Source organism: Sander lucioperca, chromosome 5, assembly GCF_008315115.2.
Source record: "Sander lucioperca isolate FBNREF2018 chromosome 5, SLUC_FBN_1.2, whole genome shotgun sequence".
NCBI classification, from domain to species: Eukaryota; Metazoa; Chordata; class Actinopteri; order Perciformes; family Percidae; genus Sander; species Sander lucioperca.
Window position 1 is genome coordinate 10,839,285 of NC_050177.1, and position 23,556 is coordinate 10,862,840.

The 23,556-nt window shown below is 41.2% G+C and overlaps 1 protein-coding gene across 4 annotated transcripts in view; it reads right to left on the reverse strand.

Annotated features, from left to right (window-relative positions):
* Window positions 1-23,556, reverse strand: part of LOC116047699 (protein jagged-1b) — a 67,620-nt gene that overhangs the window by 12,251 nt on the left and 31,813 nt on the right. For 2 of the 4 annotated variants that reach the window (XM_036001571.1, XM_031296632.2), the window contains exons 3-14: window positions 21,043-21,100; window positions 15,734-15,982; window positions 12,574-12,634; window positions 11,940-12,070; window positions 10,711-10,830; window positions 10,065-10,178; window positions 6,388-6,501; window positions 3,474-3,587; window positions 2,989-3,035; window positions 2,524-2,700; window positions 1,473-1,623; window positions 52-1,386 (exon numbers count right to left, since the gene is read on the reverse strand). In XM_036001571.1, the coding sequence (XP_035857464.1) occupies window positions 947-1,386; window positions 1,473-1,623; window positions 2,524-2,700; window positions 2,989-3,035; window positions 3,474-3,587; window positions 6,388-6,501; window positions 10,065-10,178; window positions 10,711-10,830; window positions 11,940-12,070; window positions 12,574-12,634; window positions 15,734-15,982; window positions 21,043-21,100 (1,776 nt within the window). In that variant the 3' untranslated portion in view covers window positions 52-946. Of the gene's footprint in view, window positions 1-51; window positions 1,387-1,472; window positions 1,624-2,523; window positions 2,701-2,988; window positions 3,036-3,473; window positions 3,588-6,387; window positions 6,502-10,064; window positions 10,179-10,710; window positions 10,831-11,939; window positions 12,071-12,573; window positions 12,635-15,733; window positions 15,985-21,042; window positions 21,101-23,556 lie in introns of those variants that run through there. The other 2 variants (XR_004104457.2, XM_031296633.2) reach the window with 2 other exon arrangements.

Sequence of the window (23,556 nt, forward strand, 5' to 3'; positions counted from 1 at the left end):
CTGTAACGCTGGTGTTTAATGATTTTAGACAATAAATATGAAAACATGAAATAGAGTTGGTAAATGCACTTTTATTACAATCCACATGTGCTGGTTGCTCCAAATGGAAAGTGAAATGGGACAAACAGAGCAAAGTAATACAGTGATACTTTCAGACCAAACCACAGTACAAAAAGGGCATCAATATGTACAATATATTCATGTACAAAAAAAGCTATTTTACACACAGGTATGAAAAAAATCATACATCTTTGACAAGCTGTAGTATTACAGAGACAATACAGGCAACAGTGTATAGTTTTAAAACAGTTTTCAAAAGGCTTAAAAGCCTTTGGAGCAGGAGTATGCAACCTCTTTGACAAGTATATGCACTTTGTTTTCTTTTCTTAAAGTAAACTGTCTTTCCTCCCCCCCCCCCACATACACTCATAATATACATTCTCTCTTCCACTCTCACACACACACACTTAACACACAACCAGACACAGATACACACACTGAATTAAATAAGTATCCATTCAATGATTGCTCTGTCTGTCAGAGTTCAGTCCGAACACCTATCAGATGGCATCATGGACCAGGAGACACGTTGAGAGTCTCCTAGACGATGATCCTCTAGTTACTCTTGACGGTATCTTAGGCACTCCAAGGCTTTAAGTCTCCAAAATCAATTTAAGAGTCTGATGAGTCTTTCAGTCAAACATGCTGCTGCTTCTCATAGTTAATTAGGTAAAAGACGGCAACACAGTAAGACATTTGACCCTTCTACTTAGCAGCCTTCAATGATCTATCTGAGCACATAAAGGTCTTAGGGTCACCCCATTTTCATACCTGCGACAGTGACACAGTGCAAGTAACTGGAAACAGGTCCCTGTGAGCGAGAGAGTGCGAAGAATGCAAAATGAAATACAATAAAAAAGCTCCTCAGAGGCACAAAAGTTAAGGGTCAGGCCTCCAGCTCCTGGTTGTCTGTGTAGTGAAAGCGGTTCAACTTCTCCCTCTCGCGGTTTGAAATGTCCAGTTTGGGGCCGTGGGCTGGCTTTAGTGCTGGAGACGGGTGTGAAGGTGCAGGGGAGGGCGGCAGGGTCAGTTCAATCTCCTCGTAGCAACGTGAGACTGGAGCAGGAGGGGCTGGAGGGTGTGCGAGCGGGGTGGCGGGGGGCAGGAGGGGCACAGGACGGTCCACGTTTCTGATGAGGTTTACAAACTCCCTCTGGTTGTTGATGCCTTCTTCCTGTGGGATGGCCTGCTGCTTTTTCCGCTTTCGATGGAGGTGGGAGAGGATGAAGGCACAGGCAGCACAGCCACAGACCATCACCAAAGCTAAGACGCTCACCAGGATGATGTAGAAGCTGACACCCCCGTTAGTCGTGTCAGACATGGCATCTACAGACATGGAAGCAGAGACAGAGAGGTTAGTCTAGACTTCATAGAGATTTTGTACTTTTTAATACACACAACATTTTTCTTACCTGGACAGTGTTGACCAATGCAGGGATTTTTTATGCTAATGCACTTGTTACCATAGTAACCCTCGGGGCATGCACACATGTATCTGCCTTCCATGCTGCGACAGGGTACCCCCTGCTGGCAGGGGTTAGGATTGCACAGATCCAACGCAATCTGAAATCATAGGAATAAAATAACAAAACAGTTACAGTTACATCCATTTTGACAGATCTGTGATCAAGCAATCTACTAAAATTAATCTACTTCCATTATCTGGAGCATTATCTGTAGGTAGGCCTACTATTTTTATTGTACTTCTTTTTGATTTGTTAATTAGTTTTTCTGCATATTACTTTACTGCTATCCAAGCAGGACATTATTCCAGCTATCTGAGGCTAATGTTGTTACTACATTCCAAGTTGTTTACTGTTGGGTATAAACTGTTAAGCATTTAGTTAACTCTTTTACTTTTTTTAGGACTCAATGTTGATCCTGAAATGATGATGCTTTATTTCTTCCTGGCATGAAGCACAATGTATCTAATCTGACAGATAGTGGAATTGGCTGTCCAACACTGTTTTCACTGTTTCACAATTGCTTCCAGTAAAATCGTCAATGGCCAACTGCTGTCTTCAACCTTTATTGGAAGTATATATATATATATATATATATATATATATATATATATATATATATATATATATATATATAAGACTTACTGGCATACTTTCTTGTTATCAGTAGACCGTAAAATATAGAGGTCCCTTCCTTTGGAACAGTTTAAAATCAAATATTCAGTAATGTAAACTACTTTATGTGTTTTCAAGGTTTAATTAAGAACATCTAAATAACATAATATATATTTTTGAATTTATTATTGATATTTTTATTTGTGTTTGACTGTTCAACATTTCTTTTTGTAATTACACAATGTTTTCCAGATTGAAGAGGACTTGGATAACTTCCTCCACTGCCCATATCCATTGAGTTTAATCACTGTATGCCTTTTACTGTCATGTTTTCATTCTGCAGACTAAGCTAGCCTTAAATTAACATATATGAAGTTTGTCCAACCTCACAGAAGACTCCTGAATATCCTGTGGGACAGTTGCAGGTGACGGTCCTTCCTTCCTTCTCCACACACTGTCCTCCATGCAGACAGGGGGCGCTGTCACAGGGACTTGGACCATTTTGGCAATATTTCCCAGAGAAACCAGGTGGACACAAGCATTTGGACCCTGACAACTGGTCCTATGTGGGACAGCATAGAGTGTGTTATTTGTATGTATGTAAAACAGAGAGCGCAACGATTAAATAAAGTGGAGGGAAAGGACAATAAAGAGAGAATATGGTTAAAACTTTATTTCCCAAGTTGAGTGAGAATTTTAAGTAACAGATAATGGAGTGACAGGAAGAAAGGCGATAATGTCACTACAATAAATATGGAAGACAATGAAGCAGGTCAGTGCTGTGACTGATATGCAGAGATGAAAGGCAAATTAGACAGAGAGAAAAAGGCAGCAGAGCCAGAACTCTCACCTCACAACGACCGCCGTTCAAACACAAACCCTGACAGCTGCTGTTCCCTAGAAATCAGAGTAACCAGAAACACTATATTAACTATTGCACATAAATAGGATATGTCTGTGTATATTGTAAACAACAATATACAAAGTAAAAAGAGAACAGACTGGGATTACAGATGTTGCATTACTGTGCAACCAGGATGTCAGATTGCACCTTTATACAGTGATGTGTGGGCGAGGTACAGGAGATAATAGTCAAAAACAAAACTTCGTACACAATTTTTGGTTAGTGTTATATTTTTAGTGTATTGCAGTGATACCCTGTGACATATGATGGATAGAACTGGACTGGGAGTAAACTTATGTCCAGCCGACAGGGAATCTGAGCTGCAGGGGAACTGCTGTTTAAACACAATCCACTGAGGCTCTTCATCTTTCACTACCTGCCACAGGACAATCATTTCTTCCCTCTTTTATGTCTTTCCTTTTCATACTCACTGATGTCACAGTTAGGCCCTGTCCATCCAGGAAGGCAGTCACACAAGTATCCACCGATCAGGTTGCGACAAGAGCGGGCGTGGACGCATATACTCATTTCACACTCATTGGTGTCTACAGGGAGAAAGAAAAAGTTTCTATAAATACTGATCTGATGAACAACATTTCATCTCTACTTGAGACTTCACATGTAATATATCTGATAGATCTAAACCAGTGATACACTGAGCACTTGCTACATCAGTTCCTCTTTAGTTCTACATGGACACGCTACCTTTCAACCGCAGACAACAGTTGCAGTATTTCTTTTTTTTGTGTGCAGTTTGTTACCCAACATCTGTAGAAATGTATGGATGTGTGTGTGCCTCCTGATGATTACCATACCAACATACTTTCCATCAGTATTCTGCTTATATGTATTTTGATACTTTAAATCATAATTTGAATCATTTGTCACAGAATTTTATTATTGATGGAACCATGTTATGGCAGTCTAATCTTGTTAAACCTCTCACTGAAATGAGATAAAACATCCCATAAAACTAATTCTCATGTCTCCTACTGGGCCCCGGCAATCTTCAGCCACCTGTTAAATTCAATTTTGAAGTAGATGCTTGAATTGAACTGTGAAGTGGGGAATTGCTGGATGCACACCAACACTTGGAGACAGTGTTTGCCTTTATCAAATATTATGTTTACAAATGCACAGTACATCCAAAGTAATGCCTTGCAGCATCTTCTTACATCTTTTCCTGTTTATGCAAAGACCCCCTCTGCTGTTCCACTGCTTCTGTTAAGTGTATGTGTGCCTGTTCCCACCCTCTGTTGTGGAAACCCTGAGGGCTTGGCTCTTAAAGCAGGAGGAGGATTAGAAAGAAACGCTGAATGAATGAAAAGGAAGTAGTCAGTCAGTTATAGGTAATCTAAACCAATTACAATCAGTGAGAGGCCTATTAGGATTTAGCACTGGAGTGTGTGTGTGCGTGTGTGTGTGTGCGTGCGTGTTTGTGTGTGTGTGTGTGTGTGTGTGTGTGTGTGTGTGTGTGTGTGTGTGTGTGTGTGTGTGTGTGTGTGTGAAAAGGAAAAGCCTGCAGATTCTGCCTGCTACAGGATAAAAATGTGGGGACAGAAGTCAGGTAATAAAAGAGTGAAAGAACTAATAGAAAGTATAGTTGCCTTTCCCCATTTGAGGCACTACCAATGCTCTGCCTCTCAGTTCAGGCTATAAAGAGTTTTATCACTTGTGTTTGAACATTGTGTGTGTGTGTGTGTGTGTGTGTGTGTGTGTGTGTGTGTGTGTGTGTGTGTGTGTGTGTGTGTGTGTGTATGTGTGTGTGTGTGTGTGTGTGTGTGTGTGTGTGTGTGTGTGGTACTGTGATCTACTGACCTGTGATGTGGAACTATGGGGGATTATCAAGTGTCATAGTGACATATCACTTTAACACAGAGGAGTAGGAGAGGCTGTCATCCTGAAATATGTCTCACTATTTACTTCATAACCCCAAGCCACTGTATGTGTGTATATAATATGTCTTCTGTGTGTGTGTTCGTGTGTGTGTGTGTGTGTGTGTGTGTGTGTGTGTGAGACCTGATCTTATACAATATTCCCTCCGCTGTACTATCTAACACAACAACCCTCTGGGAGTATACTTGTCAATATGAGTGAATGTGGCCCAAAGAGACGTGACAGTGCATTTAGAGAATACTGATTCACAGTCAGGATGGGTTGATAGGAGAATTAAATTGCCGTCGGCTTTTTTCTCCCTTTTTAATTTGTGCTTTAAATGCATATTTCACTTCAAATAGTCACATATTGGTCATTGAAACACAGCTTTTGAAACTAGCTGTGAATTACAGCTCTGATAGATTTTGTTTGTTCATGGATCAGTGTTAAAACTTCTATGAATAGATTCCTTTGAGGATAGTAAATATCAGATTTTCTCATTAATAGAACCCTGTATGTCACTGTAGTGACATACTTTAATGATGAAAAATGATCTCTGTTACAAAAAACCCAATATGCTAAACTTTTAAAGCATTACACTCCCTTTTACACCAATTTAAGTGTCTTTTCATCTGTCAAGCTTAGATTAAAATGTAATATTGTATTGATTAGTTGTGCAATACAAAGTCCTGGCATTAAATTGTCTTGGTCCTCTATCTTCAAAAACAATAATTGTGTCTCTGTTTTGCTTTTTGGATAATTGCTTCTATTACATTACTTTTGCTTATATGATTGAAATCAATTTCACAATATTAATTAGGATATATTTACAAATATCAACATATGTATGGTATATCGCAATATGGAAAATATATGCAAATGGAATACAAAATACAAGTAATTAAACTGATGTTCAAACCAATTTTGCATTTGGCTACATGAAACAAAACCTTCAATAACTAGTTAAGATTTCCAGTTGAACGCTCCAGAACAGCTGCTGAATGGACCACGTGGGGAGATTGTTTTGTCAATGTGCTATTTCCAAGGTCAAGAATGAACTTTCAATCTCAACTTTGAAGCAGAGATGGACCAGAAGTTCTTAAAGTGCTCAGAAAAATCTACTGAACATCTACATCCAGATCTAATTTTGTTCATAAACTGTCATTAATTCCATTCATCGTCATTCATTTGGATAAAAGAAATTTGTAGAATGATAACGAGATAAGATGTTATCTCTGTGATTTTGCTTAAATTCATCAACTGATAATACAGAAGTATTGCCTAGCCTTACTTTTACTTATATTTATTCAGCAGCAAAGCCATATTCCCATTGTGTTTTGATATACATTTATATGTATATTTAAAACATATAGAACAATTGGCATAACAGACTGCATTATTCAGAGGCATTTGCCCTCTCTATATAATAAATGTAAAATGTGTTATGGCTGTTATTTGTGATCCACTGACCCAGCTGGCACGTCCTGCCAGTCCATCCAGGCGGGCAGAGGCATCGGTATCCTCCAGGAGTCTCCTGACATGTTGCTCCACGTCCACAAGGGCTCCGATCACACTGCCTCACAGCTGGAAAGGGAAAATATTGCACATGAACTACTGGTCGGTGTAATGGGAATATGTGTGTGAATATCAAAGAGACATTTTGTGTGTGTCTGAGTCTGTGCGATGCCACCATGTGGACATGTGTGATCTGAAGTGTAGCATGGTATGCGGATGCTTTGGTGGCCCATGTTTTCATTCTCTTTTCTGCTGCTCTGGTTTCTGTGCAAACAGTGATAAATGCAATCATCTGCTACACGTACATGGCTGTCACCTCAAACCTTTCCCAGAGAGAAGGGAGGAACGAGGGAATTCAAATAAAAGAAAGAAGAAAAAGGGGGGAAAATGGAGCCTCTCTGCCTGGTTCCCCTCATTTGAAAAAAAGTAATTAAAAACAGATAAAGACACAGAGGGAATGTGAGGAAAAAGAGCACAAACAGACGGAGAGAAGCTCTCATTTTAGGGGTTAACCATGCATGACTTTCTATTAAACATGGCATATTTATGCAGTAGTGCCATCATAACTATTCCCATGCATGACTCTGTGGTATACATTTTCGGTCAAGAGCTCTCTGTCTCTCTCATAACCTTTTTTCATTTACCTAACCCTGTAGAACAACCAGTTTCCATCCTCTTGACCCTGACTCCAACCCTGAGCAATAATAACCCAGTCAAGCTAGCGGCACTTCTCCCAAAACTAGACGAAGAATTCATAACAAACAAAGAAGCCTTTAATTAATATCGGTTATACATATAAATCTAAGTCTGAACGCAGAGCTGTGTTGTGGTTATGGTTGTCATTCCCTGCAAGCCTGACAATCCTCTCACTGTGTATTCCCCAGAGAGACCCCCACAACACATACAGAGACAACAACAAATAACAAGAGCAAAAATAAACTATTCTATTATTTCTCTGTTTGTCCCTCTCCTCTCTTACTCTCTCTCCCTGTGTAAAAAAAAGTGTGTACAAGCCAGCGACCGACGTGTAGCGCTGTTTATCCTGATGGAGGTGAAAGCAGAAGATGTGGAACGCTGCTTGTTTACACACGCAGCTCTGACAGACCGCAACCTGCATGATCCAATCTCTCACACACACACACACACACACACACACACACACACACACACACACACACACACACACACACACACACACACACACACACACACAAAATCCTGCTGTATACATAAGTCTTACAACCACACAGACATCATGATCGAGCCCAAGACAGACTGTTGTGACAGCTCAGTTGTTACTTTGCGGAAAAAACATGTTTGACCTTTATTCACCTTTGACAAAATGGAGGTGGGATATCTTTCAAGGTATGAGGGCTGCTGTAAAATTTAATATAGTGTGTACCGAGGATCAAAACCTAGACAGATCAAACTATGTTAAATTGAGGGACTCAATGCTTTCTTTAAAAATATTCCTCTGATTGCATGTGCTCACAAATGTGTCTGTGGAAGCTGATTTCTGGAGGCTACTTAGTGTCATCTTAAAGGGGCACTCCACTGTTTAATGTCTTCTGCTTCCTAAAGATTGAGAAAATAACCCTGACAATGTCATTAGAGATAGCTCGGATTATAGGATTAGAATCATGGGAAATGATCCAACGTTTCTGAGCTCTTACTTGCGAATAAAAGTCATGGCTTCTTTAATGTTGATCATCTCTTGCAGGTTTCACAATGCTGCGCGGCAACCGCCCTGACAACCGCCCTGACAACCTACCTGCGAGAGCGTTTCCCAAAAAAGCAAAGCATTTTTGGTAGGGATGTCCCAATCAGGTTTTTTTCTCGAGTCTGAGTCCGAGTCATTTGATTTTGAGTATCTACCGATACCGAGTCCCGATCCGATACTTCTATAATAATTCAACTTTATAATACCTCCAGACCGCAGACATACTCGCGCTTTCCGCTTCAAGCTGCTTCCGTGTTCTACTTTGCCGGCATTTAACCAATAGCGTCTCTGCAACAAAGTGATGTCATGCCGCACGCGTTGCTGTTTCTGTGTGGAGTCAAAAGGGTCTAACTCTGTGCCGCTGCATAACTATAGATGTGTTAAAAAATAATGAGAATATATATACATATATATCCGAGTCCTGATCGGGAGGTAACGTCCGATTTCGATCGAGTCTGAAACCACGTGATCGGGCCCGATTTCCGATCACGTGATTGGATCTGGACATCCCTAATTTTTGGTGTTACTGCTGCCCGGCGGTTACCGTCAGGAGTTCAGCATAGTGAACTCTGGGCGACAACCACTTCATATCCCTACTGCAATAATCAAAACCGCTTTGCCTCTGCTGCCTTGTAAATACACACTGATCTGAAGATAAACACGGAGGAATGTGTTTCAATTAGTTTGATGTGATGCAGAATAAAATCTTAATTGCCATCTGAAAATCCAAGTGCAAGTTCCCACATATGGTATATTGGTTAAAATTGTCTTTCTTGGACCGGATTTAAAGCCATCATGCCATTGTTGTGGCTGAGAATTGCTTTGTCTTATATGAGTAGCTGGTGTTAGTCTAGCATTGCATATTTTTAGGAGAAAAATCAGACTACTGTACAGCAAACTACTGTCACCACAACTGATGAGGACAAATGCCAATAACAACATGTCATTCCTCTTCTAAACACAAGTGTGTATTGTTTTAATGTTTAGAAGTGGTCTCAGTTTCCTCACAGAGCAAACACAATCTGATAACATTACATTCATTTGGCAGATGCTTTGCTCCCAAAACAACTTTTTATTTTTTCCCCATAAACACACATCACGAGGGAACCGGATGTCGCTGCACAAATTCTCAGATGTGGGATTAAAGTCTGTGCTGATAGTATTTTAGTATTCTGGTCTGCATGTGTGTCTGATGGTTTGAGCCTATATAGGGAATGCAATTGATACACTATAGTCTTGCAAAATTTATACTTGTGTTCCTTTCTTGTAGCCAGTAGCTTACCTGCACAGCAATTATTAGCATCTTCTTTGTGTTTCAGATCTAAGTAGTACTTTCTCCACATTACATCAGGAGCAATTTGGGATTCAGTGTTTTCCTTGTTTTTTTCACACCTGTCTGATCAGGTGCTTGTGACACACTCTGCTGACATTCGTGAACACTAATCCACCTCACCTGGATCAAAGTCTGGATGTATTTTGATGCAGGACACTATGTCTGAACGAGACCTGCGAGAATAAACCACTAGACAATGAAGCCTTGATTCACTGCCATTAAAAGAAACACGCTTAACTCATTTTTATCTAAAGATAAGTAATAAAGTTGATCAAAGATGCTCCACCTCACCTTTTCTTGGCAATGCAAATGTATGCGCGCGCACACACGCACACACACACACACACACACACACACACACACACACACACACACACAAAGCCAGACACAGGGCGAGAAAGACCACTGATTGCTGTTTGTGTTCAGGCTAATTTAGCTTCCTCTGTTGGATTGATTAGAGCCACTCACTGGCTTTGATCCAAATTAAACGCCAAATCACAGACAATCTCACACTGCCTAGCCCCTCAGCTCAGAGTTGTGTGCGTGAGGAGTGTATGTGTGTGTGGCATTGGCAATCACCATCAGTGCACATGTGTCCGGTCCAGCCGTCGGTACAGGTGCAGCTGAAACCCGTCGGGTCTTCCAAACAGGTGGCTCCGTTCAGACACGGGGACGACAAACATGCATGCTCCACTGATCAGAGGAGAAAAAGACGGACAGATGACAATGACAAAAGAGGATATAATTCAAAGGCCCTGCACACCCACATAGGTACTGACAGTTGATATTGTAGTGCCAGTTTACAATGTAAAATTAAAGGTGGTGCAGGTTGCTTATTCTCAAAATGAAGCCGAATTCCTACAATCACCTTAAGAGGATTTTTCTACATGTTGGCATGAAGTGACATTTTTGTTATAGCAAATATGTGTATGGTATGAAATCAGCTAAAGAATGAATCTGAATGTGTTCTTTATCTATATTATTTTTACATTAGGTGTTTTCATTGTTGTATATATTGATGTATATGTTATTTTGACCTTAACTTTTGCTCCCTGTGCCATATATTGTTATCTCTTTTCTTACTGAGCATCTCTTTCATTTGTGTAGACAAACAAACTGGATTTCATTTAACATGTGTTATCTGCTGTATCCACATACATTATTTGAATCATCTTTGTTTTTTCATTGGTTCATTGGGTGTACAGTATGGTGAAGCCACACTCACCGATGTCACAGTTGCGTCCTCTGAAACCTTCCTGGCATTCACAGTGGTACTCGTTTGGCTCTGTGTTTGTGCAGGTCCCACCGTTCTTACAAGGCTGGTGGGTGCCACAGTAGTTCAGATCTGAAACCGTAAAAAAGTATGATTAATACTATATTTCATTATATAACTATATAACATTATATTTCAGTTAACAGCACAAAACGGCAGGGAAATAAAGTATAAAGGGATCAAAAGGAACGACAATGCAGATGGTTCCACTTCTGTTTGACTTTGTCTCAAGTGAAGAGTGCCACACACACACACACACACACACACACACACACACACACACAGAGAAGACATATTATATACACACATACAGAGGCTGAAGCGTGCATCCAGGTCGTTTCAGTGTGCTGACTGTGCAGGCCTGTAGCGGCCGGGCCTGTTGTCTCCAGTGTTGAAGCTGATTAGAGCTTTCTCTAATGATCTCCCACAGTCTCTTTGTCTCACCACAGCTCTTTACAGAGCCTTTTTGAATACACAAACAGGTTAGGACCCCACCTAGCTAAGAGCCCAGCCCCGCTCACATTCACCTTACCCAAGGCTATCGCATTTCCTCTGCACAATACACCATCCCGTGGGCTCCCGGTTCCCAGCTCCCACAGTGGGACAGAGGTGGGAGGAGGGCTGTTATATTCTGGGATAATGTTGGAGGAACTTTGCTACATTGTGGTGGGAAAAGTTAAAGCATGGAGGGTGAAGCCTTGAAGGAGCTTTGTCTTATCTCATACAGAGGATCAGTACGCCATGAATGGGAAGGTGTGTGAAGAACCACGCCTGACAAACAATTATACTGCACACTCAATAGTTCTTTCTCTGTCTCTTTCAAACACAGACAGGCCGAGTTCTTGGCCAACATACAATAAAGGGCAAAGCTCTTTCATCTTTACAAGGATGATACCGTTCTCTACTTTACATTGAGTTTAGCGGTGGAGAACATTGTTTCCATTACATGCCAACAGTAAATTCAAATTTAGAGGAAATTATATATTCTGTTATAAAACACAAAATAGATACTGGGTAGTATGTGGTATTTTTGTTGTATGTTGTATGTTTTGGGATGTTAAATCAATCAGAAGAAGGAAAACAGATCAACACACGGAACTTAAATCCCCATTTTAGTACATCTGGGCCTTCTTTCATTCTTACTTAAAAACATTCAACTTTTAATGGGTCCCATAACTGACCTTTGTCACACAGTAGTCCTCCCCAGTTAACGTCGCATACACACTGCCAGGGCTCTGTGCAGCTTCCGTACACACAGCCTGGGAACGTCACACACTGGTCACACAGAGGGCCCTTCCAGCCATAATGACACCTGAAGACGTAAAGCAAAGAAATGTGTATCACGTTCATGGTATTGATAGGATCTGTTCTGAACCAGTTCCTTTAAGTCACATACTGACACATGGAATTCAAACTCCAGGCATCCAATCCAAGCTTAGGTTAAAAAATAGCATATGAATATATGTAATATATATATATGAACATGTGAATATTGCATTTTAGCTATGCCATAAATAATGGGTATCATCTGTGAATGACTGGATGAAGAGAGAAAAGGTTCGGGAAACAGCAGGCTTCGTATCACTGTCTATAGTTTAGTATATGACACTACACTGTAGTGAACGGCTACATTCTGGTGTCATCTAGTGACTGTATCTGTCTCACATTGCATCCTATATAACGTAACTTTGTACATTTTGGCACTAATTTTGGAATCATCTAATTTGGCCATCGTATCTGCTACCTAAGTGTCATCTGTGGAAATTATTTAATTCATAATTATCAAGTTTTCTTTATTGCATTCTTCGGACTTACTTGCATTCTGCAGGCGCAGTACAGGAGCCGTGGACCTGATGACACCCCTGCCTGCACACCGCTGTGAACAAAGCAAGAACACACACACACACACACACACACACACACACACACACACACACACACACAGTTGAGTTACATGTCATTAAAACCTGCAATCTACACTGAATACATCTGGATCACTGCTAATGCTAACACAAAATAACCCCAGATATCACCAGATATGCAAAACACACACTTTATTGTGCATCATGAGATAGGTGTTGTAAGGTAGATGATGCATGGAGGTACTGTCACCTCAAGAAAATCTCAGTATTACCTCAATATTTGATTGTGAGACTATTTACGTCAACAGTTCAGCTACTTAAGGTTTCCAGCTGAAGAGACTGAAAACTCCCTGAACTTGGTCATGGTCAGTAACCTGCAGGGGGTAACAGATTTTTATTTTTTTTATTTTTTAGACTTCCTGCTTCTCTGCAGTCCAATCAGCGACCTGCTGAGGAGGAAGTCATATTTAGTGAGACATGGGCGGGATGGGCAAGGCTGCAGGATGTCCGTAAACTAGCCGTTTGTCCTTCAGGGTTTCCATGGTTTCAACTCTGGTTTCCTCCATTCACTTTTACATTCGCAAAATGATGGCAGTGCTCCTCTGAGGTCACACAGCATGGGCATCCAGCTGATGAGTCACAGACAGACAGAGAATAATCCCCCCCAACACACACACTCACACACGCACACACTGTCCACTAAATCCTCTAGGCCTACTCTGCATTTTTGGGTCCGAGCCTTGTTTTACCTGACAGATTTTAGAGTTCGTGCATGTGTTTGTCTGAATTCAAAACAACACATCTACCATTTAAAGCTGATGACACTGGGTTGTGGCTCAAGTTTATTTTAACAGCCTTTAATCACAATAACAATTTTACAAGGCTTCAGAGGCCAACATCAGAAAGGAAAGGACAATATGATGGAAAACCCTTTTAGGAAACCTTGGAAAGGATCACTACAGAGGAAACCCCCTGCAGGGATAGAGGGAAAAGAAATGGAAAGCAAAAACATTTTCTATTTTTTTCTCACCAGTGGCCTCAAGTCACCAGGAAAATAGTAGCTGAATATTTTCTAGCAACAAACGTGTGTGTGTGTGTGTGTGTGTGTGTGTCCATAAATTAACACTTTTAAATCCCTTCAATTTTTAATACAACTATATGATGGCTTTATGGTTGTCGTTACACTAATTTACCTTTGTTTCCCTTTGGTATGTTTTACAAATTTTAATTTGTTCCTACCATTCCAAGCGGATATTGGTTCCCATTCATTTCCATATAGTATGAAAGTCAATTAGCTTACTATTTGCTTTTATACTTATTTTTGTCAGATAACTCATTAACCCATTGCACAACCTCGCAACAATAAATGTGATGCAGACTTGGTGTTAAAGGTGCACTATGAATTCCTGCATGGTTTCAGCGCGATTTCATTTTTGTCTCAAATCGTAGGCATCTCTCCTTGAGCTGCCTGCCCCCTGAATACACTGTGAAAAAGCCTGGTCTCGGGAGACAAAACAGGGGTCGTAAACGTCAAACAAACACTAGGGGCACAGGCTGTGCACCAAAATACAACAAACACGTTCCAGCCAATCACCGACAAGATGGTTGGAGGAGGGGGTGGGGGTTAGTGACAGTTAGTCAGTTAAGCCGCTTTCCGACCAAGTAGTTACAGGAACGTAGTTATAGGAAAAGTCCACTTCTAAACAGATCTACTAACTACTCTCCCCCAAAACCGTTTTTTCCATTTGCATTCGCACTGGCCAAGTGGCCATAGGGACTATAGGAGGGGTAAGGGAGTGATGTAAGCACAGCAACGGTCTTTATAGCGTTAAAATCAGAAAACAAATACACCAAAAAAAGTATGAACTAAATACTAAATCTAATGTATATAGCATATTTGTCATAATTTAAACAAGTCTCCCGAAGAGAAACAGGTATCTCTCTCTCCCCCGCCTCTGCCTGCTGCGCTGTAGACGTGTGTGTGTGTGACTGTGTGTGTGTGTGTGTGTGTGTGTGTGTGTGTGTGACGGCCGGCCAGCGAGGTGGAGTTTAACTCCGAAAACACAGTTAACCACAGGTTCCCGTTAATCTTATGATGGACATGTGTTGTGATATTTAAACAAACGAACCGTCAACGGCAAAATAAAAGCCTCTTATTTAGGAGACCGGTCTGAGAGACCTCCAGCTTACAGCGGGGTCTCTGAGCATGACTGGCTGAGCGACGAGCTAGCGGCCCCGGCATGCGCCTGCTGGCTGTCGCCTCACTTCATGGAGCTTCTCAACTCCGAAAACTTTGAATGTCAATTCGGCATCAATTTTCGCAACACTGCCTATATTCAAAATCTAAACAGTTCATTTCTTGACTAAAATGTTGTCAGAAATGAATTTAGTGATGAATAAGATGGCGAAAATTGTTAAAAGTGTCCCGTTGTTGGTCTGTCTGTACCGGAAACCCGACCCTCGTTGACCTAGGTTCATATGCTGAAAAGGGAACAGCGAAAAGACCCTGCCCTGAAGTAGGAGCTGAAAGAGTTACAGGAACTGCGGCCAGAGGGACTTAAAAATCACCAAATTGGTCCAGTCGGAACACGAGAAAAAAAGGGTTCTAGGAATTTTATGTTCTAGGAACTGCAAAAATCCCTCCGGTCAGAAAGCGGCTTTAGTCATGACAGTTACAGAAACATGGGGGGAGGGGCGAGCTTGCTCTGTTTTGTTTGAAATTTACTTGGAACGTCAACAGAAGTGACCATGCAGGAACTCATCATAGTGCACCTTTAAAGGAACCGTTCGACATTTTGGGACGTGTGTTTTTGTCGAGAGTTAGATGAGAAAACTTACTCCACTTTCATTAATAGGAAGCCAAGCCAGCGGCAGGTTAGCTTATTTTAGCACAAAGACTGGAAACGGGGAAAAAGCTAGCCTGGTTCTGTCCAAAGGTAACAGAATCCACCTACCAACACCTAAAGCTCTCAATTAACATGTCTCGTTTCTTTTATTTGGACATAAACTGACATGTAAAAACAACTTGTTGTAGTTGTATGGGGGTTATACAGGTGGACATACAGTATGTTGTCATGCCCTAACACACCACAGATTTAAGTTTCCCCTCTCACCTTCTTTGCACTCTGGCCCCGTCCAGCCCTCCATGCAGACCTTGGAGCCGCTGGGGTCACAGTTGAAGTGACCGAAGAAGTCATCGCGGGCCCTGCAGAACTTGTTGCAGAAAGGTCCGTAGTAGTTTGAATCACAGCGGAAGCGAAGCCGGTAATGAAGGCTGAGAGACCGTCCGTGGTGTCGGTACGTCTGCCACTGTTCACCAGGGTTCAACATGGAAGAGAGGAGGACTCGCTCAATCAACTGACCTAAGGGAGGAAGGAAGGACAGACTTTTCAGAATTTTAAGATTTAGATCAAAACATTATCCCCCATTATTTGATATTTTGAGAAAAAACATTACTTAAACCTGCAGCAGGCACATGTTATACATTCAGCAGTTATGGAGCAACGTTGGCATTCATTTAGAGTTTCTGGCCACCTGGCATATGTAAGCCCAGTATTCACTCTCCTCTGTTTTGGACAGCAACTCCTGAGGAGAATATCTGGCTCTTTAGCTGCAAAATGCTCCATTGTGCTCACCAGTTAGTGGCTAACTCTGTCTGCCTGCTGTTTGGTGCTAAGCAGGAAAGTTTACAGTGAGTATTTAGAGCTTTTTTGCTAAAAACAGCTCCATTCTGCTGCTGGAAACAACACTGATGAGAGCATTGAGGCTTAACCAAAAACACCTAAGTTTTATGCCAGAACATTGAATTGAAAGTAAAAACCTATGCAGAGCTGACAGAAACTACTGAGTCGGGTGGTAATTCTTTGTGAGTTTGTCACCCGTTTCACATTACATATAGCCACTGTAGCCATTGTGACTATAATCCATATTTCCTTGTCTTGAGGATTTGGGGAGCAAACTAAAGAAACAAATCCAGTATGAATACTGATGGAGACAAGGGGCCGACTATAGGACCAGAGTAAAGGGGTCGGGGGTCTGCAGAGAAAGAGAGAGGGCAGCCTGAACACTAGAGAGGACCAAATGAGGCCCGGCTGGGGCAGCGCCTGCTGCTCATGACCCCTGGAGGGGATTTCCCAGAGGCGCTGTCATCCCCAATTCCGTTATAATCTCCTCTGATAGGGTATTAACGCACACAAAGCACAGAGAATATGTGTGTGTGTGGGTATATATGTGTGTCTCAATGTATGTATGTGTGTATTTAAGAGATGGCGGTGAGGATAAAGGGAAAGATTGCGAGATAGTAATGCAGAAAAGGAAGCCTTGTTGGAAGTAAGTCAGTGATGGACAGAGGGAGGGTATACTGTGTGTGTGTGTGTGTGTGTGTGTGTGTGTGTGTGTGTGTGTGTGTGTGCGCGCACGTGTGTGTATGCGAGACAGACAGACAGAAGTGAACAGAGCCAAAAAGGAAGGGAGGCAGCTATTAGCGCGCACACACATAGCAAACCGCCTGATGGAGAGATGAGATCACCGTGGTTTGACACAAAGGAATGAAAACAGGGGCACATATTGGCTGTGTATGTGTTTGTCCATGTGTGTGTGTTTAAGAGAGTAAAAGGAATGGGAACAGAGTGGACACTGAGTGCCCTGTTAGCTCAGCCGTTCCCCCGTTCCTCCACAGGCCTGTCGTCAAAAACACTCCTTCCACTACTGCAGTGCTTTGTGGGTTTTTCATTATTTTATGACTCTTTATGACTGGCATGACAAATGGCTAATTTCATCATCACCATTTCTCTGCCAGAAAAGAAAAAGAGAAGAGGAGAGAAGAAGAAGAAATAACTACTTTATCAGCCAGCACAGCAGGGAAGGTGTATGAGAGAGATGTGATGGCACATTAACAAGTGAGCATAAGTAGCGAGCGGTAAATGGGGAAAACAAGAGAGAGAGAAGCTCAAATATCAGATGGCAAAACCTAACAAGAAGCCCTAAGCTGTTTTTAAAATGACACTTTACAGAAAGGCAAACAGAATTTAAGCAGCGAACACACAGGGATTGTGTCAGCGGGTAGCAGCAACACCTAAATCACTCTCTCTAGCCTTGGGTGATTGTCCACCCACTGCCTGCTAATAGCTGTGAAGTGCCTGCCCTTGACAGTGGCTGAGAAAACACTGCAGGAGAGAAAACGCCTCCCTTTGACTTGCTATTCCACATCACCTGAAGCGACAAATCAATACAGTAGACCTATGGAAGCCAATAGATCAGCTGTCCCATCTATATTTGATTTACGTGGGTAATCTCAGAGCAGTCTTGTTTTTGTTTTTGATTCTAGTGAAGGATGTCCCGATTAAAGGATTCTCATCTGGATAAAAACACTGAGTCTAAACATGTGTCTTGAGTTTTATAGACCAGCTGGTCTCGATTATGACGCTTCTAATATTGAATTTCACTTTCTCTCCAGCGGGGGTGGCAATTTTGTGGCTTTAAGTGATTCGTCAATACAGTTGAGAACACAGTAGCAAATCTGCACTCAAAATTACCCTATAAATATGTGAACAGAAGGAAGAACACAGACAAAAATGTAACTGCTGCGGTTTTAAGATAATTCTGGTTCATTACAGAAGCTAAATTAAAAGTACTCTGTGTGTAGTTTTTGACCACTAGTAGGGCTATATGGAGCAATGATGTCATCTTGTGCACACGCACATGCATTTGCATCCTTGTGCATGGTAAACAGTTGTGTCAATGGTTTCATGCTAATCCACTTCACACATCGACTGTTACTGGTGTAAATGTGCAGAGAAATATAGCATGAGCCACAAAACGCAAAAAAGAAGAAGACTGCTAGCAATGTAGGTTTTTAAAATCTTCCAAAAATCAGCTCTACAAATCTTTTATGACAAAGGACAAACAACAAGTCAAGAAGTTAGATACATACAAAGTGTTCTGGCGATAAATAACTTTGTTTACGAGAAAACTCTACAAGATACCTTTAAATGCTGAGATCTGGGAACAGGGTGACATTGCTAAAAAAAAGAAATGAGATGGGGCAAGAATCCCAAGCGATTAGACGATCACAGTTTTTAAAACAGGGGCCTATTTCACCACATTTGCCACATGCAAGCTGTGATTTGCAACATGAAATAATTTCCTCCTGCTCATTTTTACACGTTTCACTACTCAGGACGGAATGTCCTGCGTGTCCATGTTGTAAATATCAGTATCAAGTTTCACAAATCACAAGTATCAAGTACCACAACGGTAATATACACTTACATGATCTTGCCACTTTCTCACATCGTTTAGCTTATTTTGTCTACCCAATTTATGTCAATAAGGATAAATCACAGAAACACCTGTCAGTATAATGCAGTACCGTTTACCTGCACCACAAACTAAATCCTCCAAAATGATCATAAAGTGAATCAACACATCTCTAAAGGTTTTATTGCAGGGCTGTACTAGACTGTATTACTTTAAAATAAACTGGCAACTGAGGGTAAATGCAAATTTAAAAGAACGAAACTAAGCAGTGCTCACACATCGCTTTTGCAAAAGTGGGCCCCAAGTTAGCCAAATTTTTATGGAAGAGAAAGTGAATATATCGACCAACATCCTGGTTCAACTTATCTACTTACAGTCACCCACTTACTGAAGCTTTGCGTGAGTGTATGTTTTCCTGTTTAATGAGGGATTATTACCAACATTTATCAGGCTCAACTGCTTACAGTCTTTCTGACTGCTGTTGTTTCTTGTGTTTTCCCAGATCTAGCAATTACTTTGTTGAGTAAAATGTTATCATAACCAATAACAATGAGGACCAAAGCTGTAGAAGTAAGACCAAAGTTATAAACTGGAATTATCCTTTAATAGACATTAATACCAGCTACATGTTAAACAAAACCAGTGAAGGTCATACTGTCAGCGCTCAAAGGACATCATATTTCCTCACTATTTCCAAGGACTGTTTCAGAAGGTGCATAGGTGCTCGGTAATCCTTTCTGATTAGCAGCAGGGCCTGATAAGTCCAGTCAGACTGCTACAGGACGCCCGTGTTTGGGCTGAGCTTAAGCTGCCCGTCTAGTGAACGGCTTTAGACCCAATGTAAAGGCTGTCAGGAGCTCAGGTGGAAACGACAGATAATGCAAACACAGATGTAAGAGCAGAGCTAGAGGGCAGAGGGAAGGAGAGGGAGGGAGGTACAAGGAGAGATAAACACAGAGAAGAAGGATCTCTGGTGCAGTTCCCAGTTTCTCACTATCCCAGCCATCTTTTGCACATGACTGGCTGAGAACGAGGTAGAGATGAGGTGGGATGAAAGAGAGGATTGTGGCATGACAGGAATGAGGAAGACATGGGAACATCTGTCTCTTTCTGTGCATGTGTGTATGTGCGTGTGTGTGTGTGTGTGTGTGTGTGTGTGTGTGTGTGTGTGTTTTGCTTTTTATAGCATGCAGCTCACATTCCCTGTCATGGAGCTTTTCCTGATTACGAGGAGAAACAACAAGGAGACGAGCAGGAAATTAAAGGGTTTGGATAAAAGACCTTCTAAGATATTTTTACATTGTTTCACCATGTTGAACCACACATACTTGTAAACAAGCTCTCGTGAATTGTTTATCTCGATAGAAATGTTGCTTGTTGAAAACTAAACTTATAAATAAGATAGATAAGGGGGAAAAATACTGCCCGACAAAGGCAACACGCAGTACATTAAGACCAGAATCTGACTTTTTGACATCTTTATTACCATGTATAAATTATTATTATAGAAATTAGTATAGTAATTTAAAAAAAACAGATAAAACCCAAAACGCTGTTACTGCACTCCGGCTAGTTAAAGCTAATATTCCAGCTTAAAAAAAAAAAAAAAAAAAGTATTATGATCCTACAACATCTTAGTTATTGAGTTTGATATACCACACCAATAATACAGGGGCCTATAACAATCCTAATGGAGAAAAGAGTTGACACCAACTACTCATGCTTAAAGCTAAGTATAAGCTACTTGCCTAAATATGTAATTTTTTCTCCCTATATTCCGGTGTAGCCAGGCCATACTCCAGTGCTGACATAATTCTGTGGAGATAGATCTGGCAATGCAAGACTATATCTCCATCAATAAGGCGGTGGCTAAATACAATCATAACAACTAATCATGATAAAAGCTATGTAGCTTAGCTGAGATGCCCTAGTTTGACCAAACATACATAGCACACATGGCAGTATCAGATTGTATCTGACATGGAGGCAGTGGGATAACCACAGGCTACAGAAAAAGCATGCAATTAAGGTTTTACAACTTATGTAGCTGTTACAAACTTCAAAATAAGCAGAATATGTCTAAGGAGGAGAATCATACACATTCAAATCAGCAACACATACAGACACACAAACACACACTCAAACACACACACTGCAGCTTTACCTGATTCTGATGTGTCGTTGTCGTAGTCCAGAGCCTCCAACACCAGTGAGAAGGACTTCTGTGAAGAAAACACAGAGAGAACATATGTTTAACATGTGCCACAAATGTACGTTTGAGTTTTAAATCACATTAAACAACAAAAATCAATGATGTTGGTTTTGCTGATAAAGATACGTTTTAATCTAAAGAAATGAGCTGTGTTTTTGACCTGCAGGATACGTATATGATGCTTTTTCTGATTTCTGATGTGAAGTACACCACTTCCTGGTTGCAAACATCAGTGTGCTAGCGTATGAATGTAGAGGATTATGAAGCTGATGTAGTGATACTGATATCTATGCCTATAGGGCATCACTTACCGTTAGTGCATTACAATTGGTAGGCTTACTGTGTGGCGCATGCAGAGTTTTCTCTCATTTTAAGTGTCAGAAAATAACCTCTGTAACTGAATCCTGTATGCATAATGCCCTTTATGCATAATGCAATAGGTGTATTCAAATAAAGTATTGAAAAAATATCTTTTCCATAAGTGAAAGAAGCAAATCCCACTGTATAAAAATACTCCATTAAGAAGTTACGGTACTCACTATGCAAAATTGCACCATTCTATACTTCTATGCATTAACGTGTGAGCAGGAATTTAATGTTGTGATATACCACTGCATAGTTTAATCCGTGCAAATAGATCATATCTTACAAACTGATCATGCTTTACCCATACAATCTTGATTTGAAAGATATGTAGTAACTACAGCAGTGGAATTAATGTATACTAGAAATAGGATGTAGCATAAAATGGAAATGCTCAAGTATAGAGTACAAATGTCAAAACTGTACGCGCGTGCATTACTTGAGTAAATGTACCTAGTTTCATTCCACCGCTGAGAAAAGTGTTTGTTTCGATCGTCGGTGCACTAAGCCTTTAAAAAAATCAGAAGTGATTCAGTGTCTGAACGAGCCGAGGCTGCAGTTGGGTGCTGATTCAAGAAAACCTCAACCTGCAGCCTGCACACACAGAGAGAGAGACCGTTACATCATTGTGGTGAGGAAGGCCGTCCAAAAAAACTCAATTTACTGGACACCCTCTCAAGGCACGTGTAATGCTTTATTGTGCTCCTTTTTTACTCTGTCCTGCTGCATGCAAGGTAATCCTGGATAGACGGGGCAGGTTGCAGCAGTTACAGTCTATGTGACTAAATCTAGATATTTTATTAAAATTCATAGCTAAAGATTTAGATTAAGTCAGCATATATACAGCCATCCTGCAGTACACAAGCAGAGTACTCAGTCATAAGTTGGACACCTTCAAACGATGACTTTGAGTTTACAGAGATATCACACTCTGGAGAGATAACAGAGAATAGGTGTTTTTTCTTTTGCCTTTCTCTTTTCTGATGCATTTGTTCACCTTATAGACCAGAAATGAATAATTCAGACCAACTCTTTCCCCTACAACTCTCTCTCCCCATCCATCCAACCATCCTCCTTCTGTGAAACACACCAGCGCCTGTCATGCAAATCGCTGTGCATTGTTGTTAAGGTTTCTCCTAAAGGGCTACATGGATGTGCAGTCACGTCTTTGCTGCGAGCGCGTATACTGCCAGAGGTGGGGGTGGGGGGGTGGCTGAGTGGGAGGAGAGGAAACTGAGGGAGGGAGATAGATACTGTAGGAAGCAGGTGATGGGCGAAGGCGGTGAGTGAGGGATTTGGAGGGAGGTTAAGGGCAGGAGGTTGGCTGTAACGCTAACGTTAGCTGGAGGCGAAAAAGAGGCGACATGCCAGGAGGAGAAGAGAAGATGAAGGGTTGCAGTGAAGGTGCAAAATGTTAGGGGAGAGAAAATTGGTGGTGCGGAAAACACTAAGTCAGGGATTTGCTTCAAGTGGAGGTATACATCCAGTATATCTGTACTGCAAAATATGAGGAGATGGTAGGAAAAGTGATTGTACAGAAGGAGAAACAGACTGAGAAAAGAAGTAGAAAGGATAATTGTGTAGGGTGTATGTAAAGAAAAAGGGAAAAAAGGTAGAGGAGAAATGCAACCGTGCAACGATTTGTGGGCCTCCTGGAGTTTGTCAGATTTTCTGATATGTGAAAATGAACAAAGAGGTCAGAGGGAGGTGAAACAAAAGGATGTTGAGATAAAAGAAAGAGAGCACAGAAGAGAAAGAGAGGTGATAAGATAAGAAAAGTAGAAGGGGAAGTGGACGAACACCCACACCCACACACAGAGAAGTCATGGAGCTAATGAGATGTGCTGGGTTACAGTGGGCTCGCAGACAGTTCATTAAGGCCGGCAGTTAGCAGGTAGCCCGCAGATGGACCAGCTGGAGTCGTTAAGCTTTGGCTTAAAACTCTTACCTGAAGTAATGTTTAGTATTCATGATTCACATCGTTACACTGCAAAATCCTGCAGTCGATTACAATCACATTAGTTCTTTACAGAATTAAGAGGTTTAAGAAGTATTCAGATACTTTACTCACTTAAAAGTACCAAGTACTTTGTTTATCAGAGG